The sequence below is a fragment of the Cetorhinus maximus genome, chromosome 14 (assembly GCF_964194155.1).
Source record: "Cetorhinus maximus chromosome 14, sCetMax3.hap1.1, whole genome shotgun sequence".
In the NCBI taxonomy this organism is placed as follows: domain Eukaryota; kingdom Metazoa; phylum Chordata; class Chondrichthyes; order Lamniformes; family Cetorhinidae; genus Cetorhinus; species Cetorhinus maximus.
Genome location: NC_135892.1, coordinates 9,418,302 through 9,440,639, shown reverse-complemented (window position 1 = coordinate 9,440,639; position 22,338 = coordinate 9,418,302). Strand labels below are relative to the sequence as shown.

The window sequence follows — 22,338 nt, the reverse complement described above, 5'->3', positions numbered from 1 at the left end:
TATGAATTCAAACGGGGCAGATGTTGCAAAAACCCCCGCCCACGTTTTGTGTGTGTGTAAAATAAACCAATCCTCTTATTTTACCTCATCTCGAGTTTTCTGTGGGGTTATTAATAGAGGATTGGATCACTCCAAACTGAAGGGTTGGGGAAAACATGGCACTTATAAAGAGGGAAATCAGAAATCAAGAAACACCTTTTTGTTTATGGACAGGTAGAGGGGGGAGAAATCAGGGCTGTTTAAATTAATACCCCTCCTGTCCATAACACTACCCATCTTATTTTGACAAACAAGCTAACCTTCATGCTTCTGTGGACTAACATTGGGTTTTGTATAGTCTGTTTGCAGGCTGAAAGTCTATCAAATCCTTTTCATAACATTTTCTTCACCTCTTAACTTGGATAATTTTCAATGGCACTCTGCACTTATCATCAAATTGTATCCCCAATTTTCTTGAGAATTTTGGTCTGTATTCATCACCTTCCTTCAGAATATGTTACCTTAGCACATGCAATGTTCATTTATCAGCACAACTATTAAATCACAACATATCCTATGTCCTTTAATGGAGCAAGGTTCTTCACAGAGGCATATTCAGAAATAAGTACGGCGAGCATAAGGAGGATTTATGAGGGGCTCAGTTGCAGAGATGGGTTTTAAGAAGGATCTAAAAGGAGAAGGTGGGGGCGCTCAGGGAGTGTTTTCCAGAGCATAATGTCTGAGCAGTGGCGCAGCAAAGGGTAACGGTTATGTACAAAAGGTCAGAGTCAGAGCCATGCACAAGTCTCAGGTCAAGAATGTAGAAGGATGTAGGGGAAGGCAGGGATGAGATTAAAGTTAATTAAGTAAATGACAGGGCTTTTATTTTTAAAAAAGCATCCCTCTACTGTTAGCTTATAATACGAGGATTGCATAACTACATAAAAGTACCCTTATTCCTCGAGCAAAATTTTCTATCGATGGTAAAATTACTGGCAGTCCAAACATCTGGTGCTTTTGTCTCTGCAGGAATAATGAATGCTTTTGGAGGAAAATCAAATTTGGAATTTTGCCATCCCTTCCTGTATATAATTTTTACTCAGTATCTGGATTTTCTAAATTAACCTGCCATTTTGAGTTATATTTTGAGATAGAACACTGTAATCAGATAATTATAGTGCTGTAATATTCACAAAATCAATGTTGCTTTGCATGCCATCTAGTGGATGGCTTGACTGGCATTGCATGGTATCTTTTTCTATTTTAAACCATCCATCTTAAATCTTAAGTAAAGGGCATTTAGAAAAGTGTATTCTTTCGCAAGCTAGGCCAGCATTTATTGCCCATCCCTAATTGCCCTTGAGAAGGTGGTGGCGAGCTGCCTTCTTGAACCGCTGCAGTCCATGTGGTGTAGGCACACCCACAGTGCTGTTAGGAAGGGAGTTCCAGGATTTTGACCCAGCGACAGTGAAGGAACGGCAATATGGTTCCAAGTCAGGGTGGTGTGTGGTTTGGAGGGGAACTCGCAGGTGGCGGTGTTCCCATGCATCTGTTGCCCTTGTCCTTCTAGGTAGTGGAGGTCACAGGGGTCAAAGAAGGTGCGATGATTTGTGGCAGTGTATCTTGTATGTGGTACATACTCCTGCCACACAGCACTCTTAATTTATGTCACAGTGTGAAGACAGAAGAGTAAAAAATAATTAGGTTAATACAAGAAGAAAAAATATCAAAGTTCATAAAGGACATTATTCTTTCCAAGTGATATCGACACAATGCTTGCAATGCCAGGCTTACCATACAAAAGGCAGACATTTTTGTCTTCACTGACTCAACAGTAATCTTGTAGATCAACTGTCCTTTAGACAATCCTTTTTGTACACCTGCACATCTTAAAGGAGGAAAGATAGGCTGAGAGGTTTAGGGAGAGAATTCCACAGCTTAGGGTCTAGGCAGCTGAAGGCACAGCCAATGGCTAAGCGATTAGAATTGGGGATGCACAGGGGGCCAGAACTGGGGGAGTGCAGAGATCTCGGCAAACTATAGGGATGAAGGAGGTAAGAATGTGACAGATGAAATATAATGTGGAAAAATGTGAAGTTATCCACTTTTGTAAGAAATACAGAGCATTTCTTAAATGGGAAGAGATTGAGAAGTATTGATGTCCAAAAGGAACTGGGTGTCCTTGATTCATAAGTCATTGAACGCTAACAAGCAGGTGCAGCAGGCAATTAGGAAGGCACATGGCATGTTGGCTTTTATCGAAAGAGGATTTGAGTATAGGAGTAAAGAAGTCTTGCTGCAATTGTATAGAGCTTTGGAGAGACCACACCTGGAGTAGTGTGTACAGTTTAGGTCTCCTTACCCAAGGAAGGATATACTTGCCACAAAGGAAGTGCAACAAAGGTTCACCAGACTGATCCCTGGGATGGCGGAATTGTCCTATGAGGTAAGATTGAGGAGTCTGGAGCTATATTCTCTAGAGTTTAGAAGAATGCGAGGTGATCTCATTGAAGCATACAAAATTCTTAAAGGGCCTGACAAGGTAGATGCAGGAAGGATGTTTCCCTTGGCTGGGGTGTCTAGAACCAGGGGACACAGTCTCAGAATAAGGGGCCGGTCATTTAGGACTCAGATGAGCAGAAATTTCTTCACCCAGAAGGTGGTGAATCTTTGGAATTCTCTACCTAGAGGGCTGAGGAGGTTCAATCATTGAATATGTTTAAGACAGAGATTGATGGATTTCTAGATAATAAAGATATCAAGGGAAATGGGGATAGTGCAGGAAAATTGCGTTAAAGTAGAAGATGAGCCATGATCTCATTGAATGGCTGAGCAAGCTTGAGGGGCTGAATAGCCTATTCCTGCTCCTATTTCCTATGCACAGAGATAGGAAGGGTGCTACGGAGGGTCGACCTGTAATATCTCATTTATTCATTCTCTTGAAAAGACGAGGGACGATCTGATAGAGATCTTTAAGACTATGAAGGGATATGATAGGTTAGGCATAGAAAAGATGTTTCCACTTGCAGGCAAGGCTAGAATAAGGTGTCATCAAAACAAGATAGCAACTAATAAATCCAACAGGGAATTCAGGAGAAATCGCTTTACCCAGAGATTAGAATGTGGTACCCGCCACCACAAAGTGTAGTTGAAGCAGTTAGCGTTGATGCATTTGAAACAAAGCTAGAAAAAAAACGGGGTGGGGGGGGTGGAGAAAGGAATCCAAGGGTATGTTGATGGGGTAAGAGGAAGTAGGGTGGGAGGAGATTTGTGTTGAGCATAATCACCGGCAAGGACCAGATGGGTTGCGTAGCCTGTTTCTGTGCTGTAAATACGAAGTAACATAACGTAGGACGTTCACATGTCTCAATGCTTTTAACCACAAAGGATACAATAAAGAAGTAAGGTTTACGAGTAAGGTTTAGCTGCACACAGAAGTTGGAATGAATGGAAAAATTTGAAACTTCTACACACAGAATGGAGCAGAGCTTGGAGAGAGATGAGAAAAGTCAATTCTTCGGTTTTGTGCATTTGTAGGCAGAATATTTCTGTCCTGCTTAGTTGAAAAGATGGAGGGATGCTTTCTTTTTGATAAACTTTGTCTGCTTCAGGCAGTTAGTTCACATTCAAACCTTTTGTTATGCTTAATTAGAAGAATGTAAATTAAATTAAATCGTCTGCTCTATAAGCCGTAACAAGCCTCACGAAAATATAAATTTGCAAGGTCAGGATGGATTAGGAATTGTTGAAACTCACAACAGCTACCTTGTAAAGTACACTGGGTGAACAATAACAAGCTCCTCAATCTTGAACTTACCAGCTCTTTCCTTCAATGGAAAATATTCATCCTGTTCTTTATCCTCCAGCTTTTCTTTCAGGTATATCTCTGATATGAAAGAATTGTAAAAAAAAATTGAGCAAAATACAAATAAATCACAATCTCACCATTCTGTACATTTAATGTTCAAATTGGAGGATGCAGGAGTTCCAGGCAGATAAAAATGTACCAAAAAAATTCCAGCATCTGAATTGGAACCTAGATATTGTGCAGCAACAATAATTATGAGGAAGATGAAAAGTAGGAAGTTTCAATAACAATCGTATTAAAATTGTATCAGAAATCTCTCACTGGACAGTCCCTTTAAATGTGTGCATCTATGTCGATCTAAGCTTTCCCCTTAAGCAAAGAATTTGCTTGCAAATTTAATTGAGCTACAGACAAAATTGTCAATTTTATAGACAAGAATACTGTAAAATCTGGTGTATTATGTGAATGTTATGTCTTTCATACATGGGGGCTTGTACATGTTATAGAACCAGATTTTATGATAGTGTAAGAGAGTAGCATCCAAAAACTTCCTGCCACAGTGGCATTTAGAATAATACAGCATAGAAAAAGGACATTCTGCTTATCTTGTCCGTGCCAGTTCTCTGCAAGAGCAACCTAGCCAGTTCCACTTCCCCATCGCCCTGAAAACTTTCTCTCCCCAGGTGCCCATCCAATTCTCTCCCCAAAGCCACAACTGGATCTGCGTCCACCACCCTCTCAGGCCAGTGCATTCCAGATCCCAACCACTCAATGGGCAAAAAGAGGTTGTCCTCATGTCACCATTGGTTCCTTTGCCAATCACCCTGAACCGGCATCCTCTGGTTCTCTATCTCTTCGCCTAATGTTGCAGTCTCTCTCCATCCACTCTATCTAGTCACAATCTCTAGCATCTCCATCAAACCTCCTCTCAAGCCTCTCCAAGCCTCTCCAATATATCCATGCACTGAAGTCCCTCATCCCTGGAACCATTCTTGTAAACCGTTTTTGCACCTCTCTGAAACCTTCATATCCTTTTTAAGATGTGGTCGCCAGGAGGCTAAACCAATCTTTTGTAAAGGTTCACCATGACTTCCTTGCTTTTGTACTTGATTTCTCTATTTAAAAGTCCATGATTCCACCTGCCCTTATAACCACTTTCTCAACTGCCAATCAATTTTCAACTATTTTTGCAGCCCCTTTTTAGAATTGTTTGCTTTATTTCATATTGCCATTTCAATAAATCTCAAAGCAACTTCTTGTTTTCTACCAGGAGGGTTACATAACAACATGAAGGGCAAATGAAAAATATCGTATTCCTATCTCCTACATTATGAATTATGGCTATTCAATTTTTGTATTCATATGCTATGTTTTCCATCATCGCGCTTCTGGCCATTCACAGGGAGCGGAAATTAAGGGGAAGGAAAAATATCGGATAAAAGAGGAATGCAGATTTCACTGCAATTTGAAGTGGCCTGTCAGTTATGCACTGCAGATTTATATAAAGATACTGGTTTTATCGTTCTAAGAAAAATTAAGAGAGAATATCATTTGAAATACCACAGTGTTTTACACAATTTCTGTCTCTATATATTTCAAATAAAATACAGAATGGACAAGACTGCATGCATCGGAAATCAAAATGCTCATGAGAAAGTAATACTTCGACCGGAAGGCTGTTCTGTGATTTAGTGCCATTCCCGTGACGTCAAATTTGCCTCATTTATACTGCAACTCCTGCGACACGGGAACAAAACTGTGCAAAGCTTTAAAGTAACTAAACACAATCTCCTGCTTACATAGTTACTACAAAGTTGGCATAGGTTTTATCATTTCGGTCAGGAACAAGGCGACATTAATTTAGGATCAGAACTAGAAGCAACTGCAAATGAATAGAATATTCTCAATACTGTATCTGAATAATTTTGGCAAGTAGGCATTACTAATGTGCTTTTACGTAGCTATTTGGCAATGAATAGAAATAAGGTTGGAAATCTGAAAACTCCCCATTATTGGTATTCCCCACCCCCCACTGTGCACCTAGTCCTACAAACCCTCTGACATCATGGGGCTCCTCCAATTTCGGCATCTTATGCATCCCCAATTTTAATCGCTCCACCACTGGCAGCCGTGCTTTCAGCTGCTTAGGTCCTAAGCTCTGGAATTCCCTCTCAAACCTTTCCTCCTCTCTATCTCTCTTCCCTCCTTTAAGATGCTCTTTATAATCTCTCACCTGTCCAAATATCTAATTCTGTGGCTCATTGTTTGATGACACTCCTGTGAAGTGCCTTGGAACATTTTGTTACCTTAGAAGGACTAAATAAACACAAGTTGTTGTTGAAAAGGGCATGAAACTGGTTACAACTTAGTTATCAGCACATTATCAGTTGAAAACATTTCTAGGAGCAATTAATTTCCTCTTAAATCCTCCTTCAATATCACTCAACTCATCCAAAGGGCATGAGTGAAGATATACACTTACAGATGCGCCAAAGGTACTTAAAAGCCAAGGAGATGCCGAAGATAAGCTTAGGATCTGCAGTTCGAGTGGGGGATTTAGGAACTCAAACCTATATTACTCAATGATGCAGCAAGTTCCAATTTTACGTTTTTAACTGAAAAATGGCATCTTATTGAGTGAACTATATAAGTAAAAAAGTATGTCGTACTTGTAATGAAATGAAGTTATGGGCATATTGATGAATATAGTTCCAATAGATAAACAAAGTAAATAAGTTATCGATAGATTATTATATTTTTTGTAAACATTATTAAGAAACAGGAGCAGCAGTAAGTCATACAGCCCCTCAAACTTGCTCTGCCATTCAATAAGATTGTGGCTGACCTTCTACCTCAATTCCACTTTCCTGCCCTACCCCCGTATCCCTACATATCCTTAGTACCCAAAAATCAATCTATCTATCTATATCAGTCTTGAATATATTCAATGACTGAGCATCCACAGCTCTCTGCGGTAGAGAATTGCAAAGATTCACAATCCTTTGAATGAAGAAAATTCTCCTCATGTCACTCCTAAATGGCTGATCCCTTATCCTGAGACTATGACCCTTAGTTCTAGATTACATACACAGCGGAAACATCCCCATACCATTGCAGTTATATTGCAAGAGATGTCTCCTGATAATTTCTCTTGAATCTTTTCAGCAAACTGGGTACAACGCAGCAAAGCCCAGTTTCTGATTTGCAATGTCACAAACACCAGGGTACAGCCTTCCCCAGTAGAATATTTTAGAAGTGTTTTTAGATTAGGAATACAGTCAATTCCAGTGGACACAAGCCCCCATAAAACTGTTTTATATACTCAATTGCAGGTGTGAACATGGTCCACTTGCCTCTTCAGACTTGCATTGGGATTCCGCCTTGACCAACGAGAACGGGGACTAGAAATTTTGGGGATCAACATCCAATAATCAGGTTTCGCTGACAATCTTCTGAAACAGGCACTGGCCTTTTACATAGATCTGCTTTAGGTTTCCTTGTAGAAATTGGATTGCAATGAGTGGACCTGACTACTGTAAACAAGTCACAACAGCATTCCATCACCCTTTATAATATTTTTATAATATAAACATTCAATTCTGAAAAAAAATATAACTTTTATTAAAAAAAAATATAAAGGGTCCATGTTTGGTCATTGCATGTGCAATAAATGGGACATGTTGCTGCTGGTGGATGGCTTACTGTCATCCAAACTCCCACAGTTAGCTGTCAAACACTCAAAAGGTCAAGTAGATAAACAAGTAGGTGCATCTCCTAAACAGGTCTTAGTTGGTCTATAATAAGTCATACTTAACACAATTCTCAAATATGCAGTATTTTTGCGTTATCTTGTGTTTATTTCTGTACTCAACTCTTGATGTATTCAGGCTTCAAATAAAAGCAACTTACTTTTTGCCTCTTCTCTCCATACTGAAATATCCTTCAGCTGTACAATCCCATCATCAAAAGAATCTGTATCAAGAAAATAAACACAGTAATTTCTAGTTGTTATATACTGATGCAAAAATAAATTTGTATATATGAGCATGAATGGCAATTTCACTTCAGAGTGCCAATAGATTGATTTCCCACACGCAAGTAGCAAATCTTCCCTGCTTTGTTTCTGCTCCCTCCTCTTTCCGTAACTTCTGTACCGTGAATAAATTTAAGCAGTAGAACCTGTAACTTGGTAACATGATCATGATGATGACGTTGTGGGTGTTGCCTGCAAGTTGCATCTGACACAAGGATTGGAGCTGGTATTAGAATCCCAAATGAGAAAATAAAAATTCTAGGTGCAATGGAAGGAATGGGTCAGCAGCCAGCAAATGTCATTTAGGGTAAATAAGCATTGTCTTATGTTCATGAGTAGGGCAAATGCCAACCATGTGCATGCCACACTGGGTTCCGAATTGAAATCTTTTCAGCAGGAAAGAGACCTAGGTGTTACAGTGCACAAATATCTGAAGTTCACGCCTCGTGCTGAAAGCAATGAAGCATTCTATCTTAAGTGCAGCTGGAAGCCATTTGGCCCATTATGCCTGTGCTGGCTCTTGTCCAATTTAGTCCCTAGCCCCAGCATTTTCACAATAATGCTGAAAATCAGTCATAGAAACATAGGAACTAGGAGCAGGAGTAGGCCATTCGGTCCTTCAAGCCTGCTCCGCCATTCATTATGATCATGGCTGATCATCCAACTCAATAGCCTGCTCCCCGCTTTCTCCCCATATCCTTTGATCCCTTTCACCCCAGGAGCTATAACTAACTCCTTCTTGAAAATATACAATGTACAATGTTTTGGTCGCAACTACTTTCTGTGGTAAGAATTCCACAGGCTCATCACTCTCTGGGTGAAGAAATTTCTCCTCATCTCAGTCCTAAATAGTCTACCCCATATCCTCAGACTGTGACCCCTGGTTCTGGACTCCCCCACCATCGGGAACATCCTTCCTACATTTACCCTGTCTAGTCCTGTTAGAATTTTATAGGTTTCTATGAGGTCCCCCCTCATTCTTCTGAACTCCAGCAAATATAATCCTAATCGACTCAATCTCTCCTCATATGTCAGTCCCGCCATCCCAGGAATCAGTCGGGTAAACCTTCACTGCACTCCCCTTATAGCAAGTACATCCTTCCTCAGATAAGGAGACCAAAACTGCACACAATATTCCAGGTGTGGTCTCACCAAGGTCCTGTACAATTGCAGCAAGACATTCCTGTTCCTGTACTCGAATCCTCTGCTTTGAAGGCCAACATACCATTTGCCTTCTTTACAGCCTGCTGCACCTGCATGCTTACCTTCAGCGACTGGTGTACAAGGACACCCAGGTCTCGTTGCACATTCCCCTCTCTCAATTTATAGCCATTCAGATAATAATCTGCCTTCCTGTTTTTGCTACCAAAATGGATAACCTCACATTTATCCACATTATACTGCATCTGCCATGCATTTGCCCACTCACTCAGCTTGTCCAAATCACACTGAAGCATCTCTGCATCTTCCTCACAGCTCACCCTCCCACCCAGCTTTGTGTCATCTGCAAATTTGGAGATATTACATTTAATTTCCTCATTAATATATATATATAGTGAATAACTGGGTTCCCAGCACCGATCCCTGCGGTACCCCACTAGTCACTGCCTGCCATTAGGAAAAAGACCCGTTTACTCCTACTCTTTGTTTCCTGTCTGCCAACCAGTTTTCTATCCATCTCAATACACTACCCCCAATCCTATGCGCTTTAATTTTACACGCCAATCTCTTATGTGGGACTTTGTTGAAAGCCTTCTGAAAGTCCAAATAAACCACATTCACTGGCTCCCCCTCAACAACTCTATTAGTTACATCCTCAAAAAATTCCAGTAGAATTGTCAAGCATGATTTCCCTTTCATAAATCCATGCTGACTGTCCAATTCTGCCACTGTTTTCCACGTGCTCAGCCATTAAATCTTTTATAATGGACTCTGGAATTTTCCCCACCACTGACATCAGGCTGACTGGTCTATAATTCCCTGTTTTCTCTCTGCCTCCCTTTTTAAATAGTGGGGTTACATTAGGTACCCTTCAATCTGTAGGAACTGTTCCACAATCTATAGAATCTCGGAAGATGACCACCAATGCATCCACTATTTCAGAAATCTGGAGTGCAAAGGGACTTGGGAGTCCTAGTTCAGGATTCTCTTAAGGTTAACTTGCAGGTTGAGTCAGTAGTTAGGAAGGCAAATGCAATGTTGGCATTTATTTCGAGAGGACTAGAATATAAAAGCAGGGATGTGCTGCTGAGGCTTTATAAGGCTCTGGTCAGACCACATTTAGAATATTGTGAGCAATTTTGGGCCCCGTATCTCAGGAAGGATGTGCTGGCCCTGGAGAGGGTCCAGAGGAGGTTCACGAGAACGATCCCAGGAATGAAAGGCTTAACATATGAGGAACGTTTGAGGACTCTGGGCCTATACTCGATGGAGTTTAGAAGGATGAGGGGGGATCTGATTGAAACTTACAGAATACTGAAAGGCCTGGATAGAGTGGACGTGGGGAAGATGTTTTCATTAGTAGGAGAGATTAGGACCCGAGGTCACAGCCTCAGAATAAAGGGAAGACCTTTTAGAACAGAGATGAGGAGAAACTTCTTTAGCCAGAGAGTGGTGAATCTATGGAATTCATTGCCACATAAGACTGTGGAGGCCAGGTCATTGAGTGTATTTAAGACCGAGATAGATAGGTTCTTGATTGGTAAGGGGATCAAAGGTTACGGGGAGAAGGCGGGAGAATGGGGTTGAGAAACTTATCAGCCATGATTGAATGGCGGAGCAGACTCGATGGGCCGAATGGCCTAATTTCTGCTCCTATGTCTTATGGTCTTATGGTCTTATTTCTAGGGCCACTTCCTTAAGTATTCTGGGATGTAGATTATCAGGCCCCAGGGATTTATCGGCCTTCAATCCCATCAATTTCCCCAACACCATTTCCCTACTAATACTGATTTCTTTCAGTTCCTCCCTCTCAATAAACCCTGTGTTCCCCAACATTCCTGGTATGTTATTAGTCTCCTCCTTTGTGAAGACAGAACCAAAGTATGAATTTAGTTGGTCAGCCATTTCTTTGTCCCCATTATAAATTCCCCAGTTTCTGACTGTAAGGACATTTGTCTTCACCAATCTTTTTCTCTTCTCATACCTATAGAAGCTTTTACAGTCAGTTTTCATGTCCCCTGCAAGCTTACTCTCGTACTCTATTTTTCCCTTCTTAATCAATCCCTTGGTCCTCCTTTGCTGAATTCTAAACTGCTCCCAATCCTCAGGTCTGTTGTTTTTTCTGGCCAATTTGTATGCTTCTTCCTTGCATCTAATACTATCTCTCATTTCCCTGTAAGCCATGGTTTGGCCACCTTTCCTGTTTTACTTTTGCGCCAGACAGGAATAAACAATTGTTGCAGTTCACCCATGCGCTCTTTGAATGTTTGCCATTGCCTATCCACTGTCATCCCTTTAAGTAACGTTTCCCAATCCATCATAGCCAACTCGCGCCTCATACCATCGTAGTTTCCTTTATTAAGATTCAGGACCCAAGTCTCAGAATCAACTACGTCACAAGTTCATGTTCAATTGCCTTCTGAAAGTTTCTGTGGAATCTGCTTTTGCCACCCTTAGTGCACTCCAAATCACAACAACCCCATATGAAGAAATTTTTGCCTGGTTATTTTAAATCTATGACCTTCAGTTACTGACCCACTCACCAGGTGAAACTGTTTCTCCCTACTTGCTGTGCTACATCAAAACCTCTCAGAATTTTGAATACCTCTATTAGATCTCACCTTAACCTTCTCAGCTCTAAGCCGAACAATCCCAGATTCCCCACTATCTCAATAGCGTGTATGTATCTGTGTGTGTTTGTGTGTGTCTAAAAAAAATGTGTGTATATATGTATGAAAGCATATCCATCAGGATGTATAGTTAGGTTGATCCAACATAAAACCAACAGCACTATAGTGTCCTTGCTGAAGACCTTGGTTGGACTTCATGTAGAACACTGTGCCTAGTTGGTCCCCTCACATTGTGGGAGGCACATAGCAATCTGAGCTCATCATGATTTATTGATCTTGTGGCCCAACTCTAAACCTATTCCAGGAACTGAGTCCTTTTTCTCCATAAGCATGCAAGTTAGCCAAGCAGAACAGATTACATTGCAACAGAAAATGCTGGAAAAACTCAGCAGACCTGGCAGTATCTGTGGGGAGAGGAACAGGGTTAACGTTTCGAGTCCAATGTAAGGATCATATTGGACTCATAATGTTAACTCTGTTTCTCTCTCCACCGATGCTGCTAGACTGGCTGAGTTTTTCCAGCACTTTGTGTTTTTCTTTCAGGTCTCCAGCATCCACAATATTTTGCTTTTATTTGTATAGTAATTATAGTTTTGATAAATGTAGGACTGTAGCTTTAAGAATAATCCTTTGTTGTAAGATCACATGATTTATGTAAACCAATGAGTTAGCAGCATGGGGAACCTCTAGGCAAGAATTCTTCTTTGGTTATAGAGTTAGATGCACACATGTAGCTGCTGCTGTCTTGTAAATAAAGTTCAATGTTTCCACCAAGAAAGGTTGCCTGGAAAATCAACTCTATAACAATTTGGATGCTAGATTTTTTTTTCCAAAGGATCATGTATCTTTGGGATAAGTTGCCAATTCGTGCAGCTAGTGTGGATTCGCTGCAGACATTCAAAAGGGAAGTGGGAGAGATCTTGGAGGTGGCTTACATCGCTGCTTGCAAATAGTATGCTAGCCGATGTACCTCAAGATCAGTGCTCGCTCCTGGGACCAACTTGTTCTCCTCCTTCGGAAGGCAGAAAGCCATTTCCAAGAATTTCCAAACATGCCTCCCCCAAACCGCCACTCCCAAATTAACCTGGGCTTTTGTTAAAATCTGATTTTTCCCCCTTCCATGGCTGCTGGTGGCTGTGAAGCACTGGAAGTCACAATGGCCAGTCTGCAACAACTGCTGAATGGATCAGGCAGGATAGATCAGGCGGGTCTTCCACCATGTGCCTTTTTCACACATTCATAGGTTAGTATTTTAGAAAAAAACAAGTTACATTGCACAGCAATTTTTTTCACAAAAAGAAAGAGCAATAAGTTTCAATTTTCACCCGGACCGCAAGTACTGCATTTTGACACTTCCGGGATAACCAGTGTTGCGCTGTGCAGTGTGAAAAGTACTCCAGCAAATTAAGAATAAAAACACAAAGGTACCAATTTGACCAACGTAGGTTAAATAACTTTTAACAAGTTACTTAAAAACTTGGACTCAGCAAGCCATTTGCAAACTTTAAAGGAACAAATTTGTGAGAATTATTACAATTGAAATTTAGGATGTAATCAGCTTAATATTGAGAATTGCAGCACACTTAAAATCATAGAATGATACAGCACAGAAGGAAGCCACTTGGCCCATCAGGCCTGTACTGGCTCTTTGGAAGACCTGTGTTGGAATTCTGGCCAAACTGACAAGAAAGAAGAGAAATTTTGGAGGCCAATATCCAATATTGGGTGTCACTGGTAGCCTCCTCAAACAGACATACAGCCCTTACATATGTAAACAAGAGGCCCATTGCCCGTGTTGAGCGTCATTGCAGAAATTGGATAATGGTGCGTGGAGCAAGCAGCTTTAAGCAAGTTGCAAGAGCACACGGTCATTCTTTTTAACTCTTGTTTATCTTATAAACATTGGCTATTTTAAATATATATTATTCTCAACAAAAATATATTAAATGGGCACAATTGGTTGTCGTACCAACGCATAAAGGGAGTACGTCATTGCACCTGTAATAAGTGGAGCAAGGGGCATGACCAAACAATTGCTTTGTATGCGCATTAAGCACTCAAAAGTTGAGTTGGAGCACAGCCAGCTGCAAAGTAAAGCTCTTCGCAACTGGGACACCCATGTGGCTACTTCAACTGTGAGACATTTTCGACGTCAGCTTTGTCACCACCAAATTGTTAATTTGGTGACAACTCAGAGGCAGTTCTGTACTGCGGTCACTGACAGAAGGGGAGAGGGTGCAGGGGTGAGGAGGAAACCAAATCCAAGTGTCTATGAGCAGTGCCATCACCAGTCGCTGTTCTCAGTTCTGCTGTGGTCCCATGGAGTCAAATACAGTATTAAATATCAACAGTGTCTCTTAGCAGTAAGCTCTAATTAACTAAAAATGATGACATTTTCTACTCATTTCCTAGCTTACATGAACAAAACAGCTCATGGGAATCAAAGCCTGAGAAATTTCAAACTTCAATTAATTTAATTTAATTTAAAAGAAACAAACGAATATCAGAGAGTTTCTCTCTCTCACGCTAGCTGCCTCTATATTGATGAAAAACAAAACTTGGGGAGAAGGTTTTCAAGTAATTGAGAAAAAATAAAAGAAATTGCAAAATATTTTTACCCCATGAGGAGGCACACTTCTCTACTATGAGTCAGACTTCCATCCTCTTCAAGAGAACCCTATAAATCATATGGACACACAATGGGAAACTCTGCATATACCCTAAAGTTAATGATGTGATAACAGGTGGTCACAATTACATCTTCAAATTATTGCCTTCAAGTAAAAACAAAGAGAAACTACTCAAACACACAAAAGACAACGTCAGGGGCAAATTTTAAATTAAATAATGTTACTGTAATTCTTTTTTAGATTTAAAAACTTTTAAGGCCATATGGACTCAGAGGGCAAAAAAAAGGCAAGATCTTTTTCAAATATGTTTGAGTTTTTTGCCTTCTTTCTTTTACTCTTCTGACTGGTCATTCAGGATTGGTTGTTTTCACAAGTCCTCAGTAGTTTCTCATTGGTAGTTTTCTAGCACTATCCTTGTTTTTGATTTGTACATTCCCCATCTGCCAACAGACTGAAGCAAGTGTTTTTTTGTTTGGTTCCTGAAAGGTATACAAAATTACCTACTGCAGGTAAATAAATAACTCAGTTAAGTAGCTAAATCTGTTTTATGAATAACTGCTGTTCTGATCACAAGCAAAATGTAGGTTCTGTAACTAGCTAGAATATAAATAAAATCCAAAGAATCCAACTATGAAATTTGTCACATATTTAACAGGCTGTAGAAAGATAATCATTAATTATAGTATCTTTTGGAGAAATATCTCAGAGAAAGTTGAAGGGTTCCTACTTCACCTGGAGGTAATTTATTAGGTTCCTACAGTAAATACAGTACATGGCTGCTTTAAATAAACAACCTGCATGAACAATCTACTACCTGTATAACTAGGTCTGTAACATACTTTGCTGATTTCTGGAACAAAATTGAAGAGCCAAAGGGATTTGCTGTGATCAGTAGGCATCAAAGAAAAAAGGAGGGTCAGTAAATTCCTACCCCATAATTCATGCTCTATCCAGACACTCCAAACCATGACGTTTTACCGGATTAGGCTTCTCTGAGAAAAAGGTTTCCCAGTGAAAAGACATAGACAAACCTGATTCTGAATAAATCCATTATGCAGTATGTGTTAATTGTTGAAGTTTTTTTTCCTTTGTTTAAACAAGTTACCGTAAAACTTCAGCTGGTAGAAAATTGAATGTGGCAACTTATTTTTTTAAAAAGAAAAAGAACAACTCAGCCTCCCAGGTCAGTGCACACGAGCAGCCAATACTTAAATGTAACCTTCAGGTGAACAAGGGTTGCCGGGCTGGAAGATAATTGGACCAGGGCATTATTTAGTCCTCAGTCTGAAGCTTACATCTATTCCAATATTTGCATCTTGTCCATTTGCATAAATGTCCAAACCTACAATAGAAATTGTCAAAATAATCCGCACCATGTCACACTCACGCGTTGCTCACTGACCAACACTGGCTCCCTATCCAACAACGTGTCAATTTTAAAATTCTGAACCTCCATCAAATCGTTCCGTGGCTTCACCACCACACACCCCAGTAACTGCCTCGAGCCCTAGAACTCTCCACGAACTTTGCATTCCTCCAACGCTGGCTTTTTGTGCATCTCCTACACATTTGGCCCCATGACTGGCATCTTTGCCTCCAGCTATCTTAATTCCCCGGAGTCCCGTCATTAAAACTCTCCACCTCTCTCTTGGGGGTTTACGGTGCTCCTTAAAAACTTGTCTGACAGGTAGATTTTAATTCACCCAATGTCTCTTTTTTTTTTAAATCGAATTGCACCCATGAAGCACTTTGGGGTGGTTTCCTATATTAAAAAGGTGCTATATAAATGCAAATTGTTTTTGTAGTAGTAAATAAATGAAATGTAGTTTCATCTCCCAACAGTGGTGGTGCTACAGGGAAGGACAGGAAAAACGATGTGACAAGTTTACATAGACAGTGTTCATTGATGGAGAATGCAGACGGCTGCTATTTGTTTGATATATTGGCAGAAAAATTTCCATGTTGGGTATGGTAGCATTGCAATGGGGATCCAATGATCTTTCGTGAGTCAACCTTCCACAGTATATGCCACATAGGTCAGAGAGCCTAGTCACCCTCTTAATGCGTCCCTGATGTCTTAGTGTTGCCACGTCTTAGTCTTTCTCTTCTGTAATACTTGCCCCCCCCCGCCCATTCATCTGACTTCACTGTGTTCCTTTCGTCTGGGATACGGCGGGTGGTATGGCAGGATAAAGAGCCACCAAGTTGCATTGGGGTGGATTTTGCAGGAAACATTTGGCTCTCAGCACCTCCCTTCCCATTCTCCCCCCAAATCCTTATGCTTCCCACTCCCCAAACCCTTATCTATTAATCACAGCCCTTCCTACAGCCCAACATTCCTGTTACTGGCCCCACCTCCTCCCCTTTGAACCACCCACAATCCTTGTATCCACCCCCTCGCTCCACTTCACACATGCTCACCCTTATTCTCCAACCATTCTACCTCACTCTCACCACCTCTGCACATTAAGTGCCACTGGGGCCAGAGGCACTTATTTCTCAATCACTTCCCTCCCTCCCTTCTACTACATTCCTACCTGCTACTCTCAAAAAGGTTTTGCTAGCTTTCAAAATTCAACTGATTTCTTTAAAATGAAAATTAAATCGGGGAAACAAAATTCCTGCCTACATCTCTCTCCATTTTGATCATGCTTTCTGTAACTCACTGGTGTTGGAGATTAGAATGTAAAGGATAAGCATTGACTTTTTCTGGCAATGAAACACAGTATAGATAATTATTAGGCTTCAACATTCAGCTGGCATTTAAGCACATTAAATGAAGAAGGCACCCTCCTTCTCTTTCAGTCCTTGGACCTTCTTTTCCTTTGTCAGTTTTGTATACTGTACAAAGTTTATGGAACACGATGCAAATGCTAAGCTAGGCGTTGTGTCAGAACACTTATTTCTCTGCCTCATACACTTGGCCTCTCCATTCAATATAAAGTACACCCCAGGCTTTTGAAATTTGTGCTTTTTTATCCCCTCAATATTATTTGAAGCTGCTGGATTGAAGAAAAACATTACATCAGTACAGCCAGCTAACTGAATATTGATTCATTCAATGATCCAGATTCAACTCACACCATCTGGACAAAAATGAAGCATAAACCCAGACCTGTCAGAGGCTTAAGGGCTTGTGGTAAAAACTTTAATGTGGGCACTGAAAGGCATTTCAATGAATAAAGTTAAAGCATGTTATTGTACAATATATAATTTCTTGATTTTATTTTGCATGAGCTCTTATCTCATTGTGCCACCTATAGGATTGAGAGCAATTGCAGGTGCTGCTAAAATGAATTTTCTGTGACAGTGGCTTGCACGTACTGAATTTAGAATATAATAGATTCGGTGACCACAATGATTGCTTTCTAATATATTTAATAATTGACGACAGTAGGCTTTATTTTATAGATTTATTGAGGTCCAAGAACTGCCAATACCCGACAATAAACTAAATATCCAGAGAAAGAAAGCAGCAAAGGCCCTAGAAATTATATTTCAGCATTCTATTAGCTCGAACATCCGTGAGTGGCCAATTTAATATCCATGTTCAGAAAGGGAGACAGAGGTAACCAAGATAATTGCAGGAAAGTCAGTTTGACAACTGTGGTGGGGACAATTTGGAATTTTTGAATTAAGATCAAATGACTTAAATATTTAGAAGGAGAAGGAATAAACAATCCGAAGCAGCTATAAAGGATTTCAGAAAGGATAATTGTGCCTGACAAACAAGATGGAGCACATTGAAGTGGTGACAGCTATTGAGCTGAGAAAACGCAGTGGATCTGGTGTGCCAATTTGAAAAAGCCTTTGACAAGGTATCACAAAGGAGACTGTTGGGGGAAACACAGGGTATAGAATTAGGAATAAAAACAGAAAATGCTGGAAAAACTGAGCAGGTCTAACAGCATCAGTAGAGAGAGAAACACAGTTAACGTTTTGAGTCCATATGACTCTTCTTCTGAGCTAAACTGGGTTTTTTAAAAAACACCCCAATTGCCTATTGCCTCCCTTATTAGTAATGGCAGCTTCTCGGAGAGCTTACAAGTGGATGGTTGTGCCCCGTGGGGTTCTGTGTTGGGGCTGCTGTGTTCACTGCTTACACAAATGAATTGGATTTGTATTAGAGGAGTTTTTCAAATTTGCAGTCAACACTAAAATAGGAAATATGAAGGAAGATTCCAAGGGCATTATTGATAAGATGGTAAAATGGTCACAAAAAAGTAAACATGGGATTCAATGTCAGTAAATGTGAGATGATACATTTTGCTAAATTACGTGATGGGGAATAGTGAAGGGACTTGGGGTTCAAGTTAGTACAGTCTTCTCAGAAACAGTGAAGATTGGAAACTTCTGGCAAAACTGAGGGAACAGAAAACCATGGCTGCTCCAATTTACATCTTAGAACATTATAACCATAGCCCATAGAACGGCTAAAAGATTGTCAAACGCTAGGTAGACAAAAATCACTAAAAACCAAAACCATGTCTGTGAAAAAAATACTCAACATAGAGTAAATGTTCAAGTACATCACAAATAAGGCAATGACAGTTTATGGATGACCATGCTTCGAAAATATGTGTAGTCACTGAATTTGATCTGTTTTTGAACAGCAGGTCAAACAACTACAACAGCTTCATTAAAAAGTCTCCAGTCAGTTGCTCTCCTAATCTACTAGATGCAATTAACATACTGCAAGCAAGCTATCAGGACGTACATAATTAAACCCAGCCCCCTCATTCAGTGGCAGCATTATAGACCAGCATTTTGTGCATTTTCTGAATTTCTGCAATTGGGATATGGGATTCATACTTAAGTAGTGTCAATGCTGGGAGCTGACTCACCAATACCCATCTTCCAGAAACCAGCATGTATAAAATGTCCCACAGCTACCTCGACTACAGCTCCTCACACCCCGCTTCCTGTAAGGACTCCATCCCATTCTCTCAGTTCCTTCGCCTCCATCACATCTGTTCTGTTGATGCCACTTTCAAAAACTGTTCCTCTGATATGTCTTCCTTCTTCCTTAACCGAGGTTTTCCACCCACGGTCGTTGACAGGGCCCTCAACTGTGTCCGGCCCATCTCCCGCGCATCCGCCCTCACATCTTCCTCTCCCTCCCAGGACCAAGATAGGGTCCTCCTTGTCCTCACTTATCACCCCACCAGCATCCGCATTCAAAAGATTATCCTCTGCCATTTCCGCCAACTGCAGCATGATGCCACCACCAAACACATCTTCCCTTCACCCCCCCAGCGGCTTTCCGCAGGGGTCGTTCCCTCCGGAACACCCTGGTTCTCTCCTCCATCACCCCCTACATCTCAACCCCCTCCCACGGTACCTTCCCATGCAACTGCAGAAGGTGCAACACCTGCCCCTTTACTTCCCCCTTACTCACCGTCCAAGGGCCCAAACACTCCTTTCAAGTGAAGCAGCATTTCACTTGCACTTCCCTCAATTTATTCTACTGCATTCGCTGCTCCTAATGCGGTCTCCTCTACATTGGAGAGACCAAACGCAGACTGGGTGACCGCTTTGCGGAACACCTTCGGTCTGTCCACAAGCATGACCCAGACCTCCCTGTTGCTTGCCATTTCAACACTCCACCCTGCTCTCATGCCCACATGTCCTTCCTTGGCCTGCTGCAATGTTCCAGTGAAGCTCAACGCAAACTGGAGGAACAGCACCTCATCTTCTGACTAGGCACTTTACAGCCTTCCGGACTTAATATTGAGTTCAACACTTACAGATCATGAACTCGCTCCTCCATCCCTACCCTGTTTCCGATCCCCCTTTTCCCAATAATTTATAATTTAAAAAAAAATGTTTGTCTTTTCCCACCTATTTTTAAATTTATTTTGATCTATTGTTTTATCTCCACCTTTTAGCCCATTTCGATCTCTTACCCCCACCCCACTCCCACTAGGGCCATCTGCTACTAGCTTGTCCTGCTTGCTACCCTTAATGTCCCCATTATCACATTCCTTAGATAACATCACCACCATCAACAGCCGTTTGTCCTTTTGTCTATGACATCTTTGGCAATCTCTTCTTTGCCTCCACCTCTCACTGGCCCCCTATCCAGCTCTACCTGTCCCACCCCCCTCTAACAGCTTATATTTCACCTCATTTCTCTATTTTCTTAGTTCTGACGAAGAGTCATTCAGACTCGAAACGTCAACTGTATCCCTCTCCACAGATGCTGTCAGACCTGCTGAGTTTTTCCAGGTATTTTGGTTTTGTATAAAAGCAAATTATCTTTGCTCAGCTGTGAGTGTTTACAAATATTTAATGGCAGGCGTCACAGAGATCAAATGAAAGTACATATCGCAAAGGCTGCATTCACAGAAACAATCTTTGAATAGGACCAGGACAAATGTCCTCGCAGGGAGATTTGCTCATGTTTTTGGGGAGGGTTTAAACTAGATTGGCAGGGGGTTGGGAACCTGAGGGCAGATTCAGATCGGTCAAACCCAGAGCAGGGAGTGGGAGATAGAAAGTCAACATGTGACTCTGAAAGACTGAGAAGTAAAAGTCAAAAGGTTTACAGCACAGGAATTTGTCAATGTTAAAAGGTATTAATTTAAATGTAAGGAGTATAGCAAACAAAGCCAATGAGCTGAGGACACAGATAGACACATGGCAGCATGAAATAATTGCTATAACAGAAACTTGACTTAGAGGGGTAAAAATGGCAGCTCAACATCCCTGGATATAGGGTTTTCAGGCAGGATAGTGAGGGGCTTAATAAAAGGGTGGGGATGTAGCATGATAGTTAAAGAATCATTAACAGCTGTGAGAAGGGATGATATACTAAATGGATCATCAAATGAGGCTATATGGGTTGAGCTCAGGAATAAAAAGGGGGCAGCCACACTACTAGGATTGTACTATAGACCCCAAAATAGTGAGACGGAGATAGATGAGAAAATGTGTAGGCAAATTTCTAGTGCAAAAACAATAGGACAATAATATTGGGGACTGATACCCTAATATCAACTAGGATACAAACAATGTAATAGGCACAGAAGGCACAAAATTCTTGAACTGCATTCAAGAAGACTTTTTTTTTTGCCAGCACTTAACAAGCCCGAGAGGGAGTGCAATTCTAAAATCAGTCTTAGGAAGTTAAGCTGGGCATGTGGATGAATAGCAGTGGGTGACCATTATGGAGATAGTGACCATAACACAGTTAGATTTAGTATAATTATAGAAAAGGATAAAGGTAGAACAGAGGTTAGAAGTTCTAAATTGGGGAAAGATAAATTTTATGAAGCCGAGGCGTGATCTGGCAAAAGTGGACTGGTTACAACTACTTGAAGGGAAATCAGTCGCAGGCATTTAAAAGCGAGATTCTACAGGCACAGTGTAGACGCAAAAAAAAGGGCGGTGCTGCCAAACCTAGAGCCCCCTGGTTATCGTGAAGCATACAAGGTCAGATAAAACAGAAAAAGAAAGCTTAGAACAGTCACAAAAAAAATTTAATATTATAGAAAGCCTAGAGGAGTCTAGAAATTACAGGGGTGAAGTAAAAAAGGTAATTAGGGAAGCAAAGAGGGTATGAAAAAATATTGGCAGGTAAAATCAAAGAAAACCCAAAGATGTTTATCAGTACATTAAGAGCAAGAGAATAACTAAATAAAGGGTAGGGCCTAACAGAGATGTACATGGTAACTTGTGCGCTGATGCTGAAGATGTGGGCAGGGTTCTCAATGAGTACTTTGTCTCTGTCTTCACTAAAGAGAGGAATAATGCAGATATTCTAGTTGAAGAGGAGTGTGAAATATTAGATTCAATAAGCATAGTGAGAGAGGATGTACTGGAGGGACTAACATCCTTGAAGGTGGATAAATCAGTAGGGCCAGATGGATTGTATCCCAGGCTGTTGAAGGAAGTCACGGAGGAAATAGCAGATGCTCGGAGGATCATTTCCCAATCCTCACTAGATACAGGTGAGGTACCAGAGGATTGAAGGTCTGCGAATATTGTGCCATTATTTATAAAGGTTGTGAGGAGGGATAGACCAAATAATTACAGTCAGTCTGACTCTGGTGGTGGGAAAATTATTAGAATCAATTCTGAGACACAGGATAAACT

At 40.9% G+C, this 22,338-nt stretch overlaps 1 protein-coding gene across 1 annotated transcript in view; it reads right to left on the bottom strand.

The window, feature by feature from the left end:
- Positions 1–22,338, bottom strand: part of macrod2 (mono-ADP ribosylhydrolase 2) — an 896,565-nt gene that overhangs the window by 861,818 nt on the left and 12,409 nt on the right. The window contains exons 2-3 of the mRNA XM_078556471.1: positions 7,697–7,759; positions 3,797–3,865 (exon numbers count right to left, since the gene is read on the bottom strand). Coding sequence (XP_078412597.1) covers positions 3,797–3,865; positions 7,697–7,759 — 132 coding nt within the window. The remainder of the gene's footprint in view (positions 1–3,796; positions 3,866–7,696; positions 7,760–22,338) is intronic.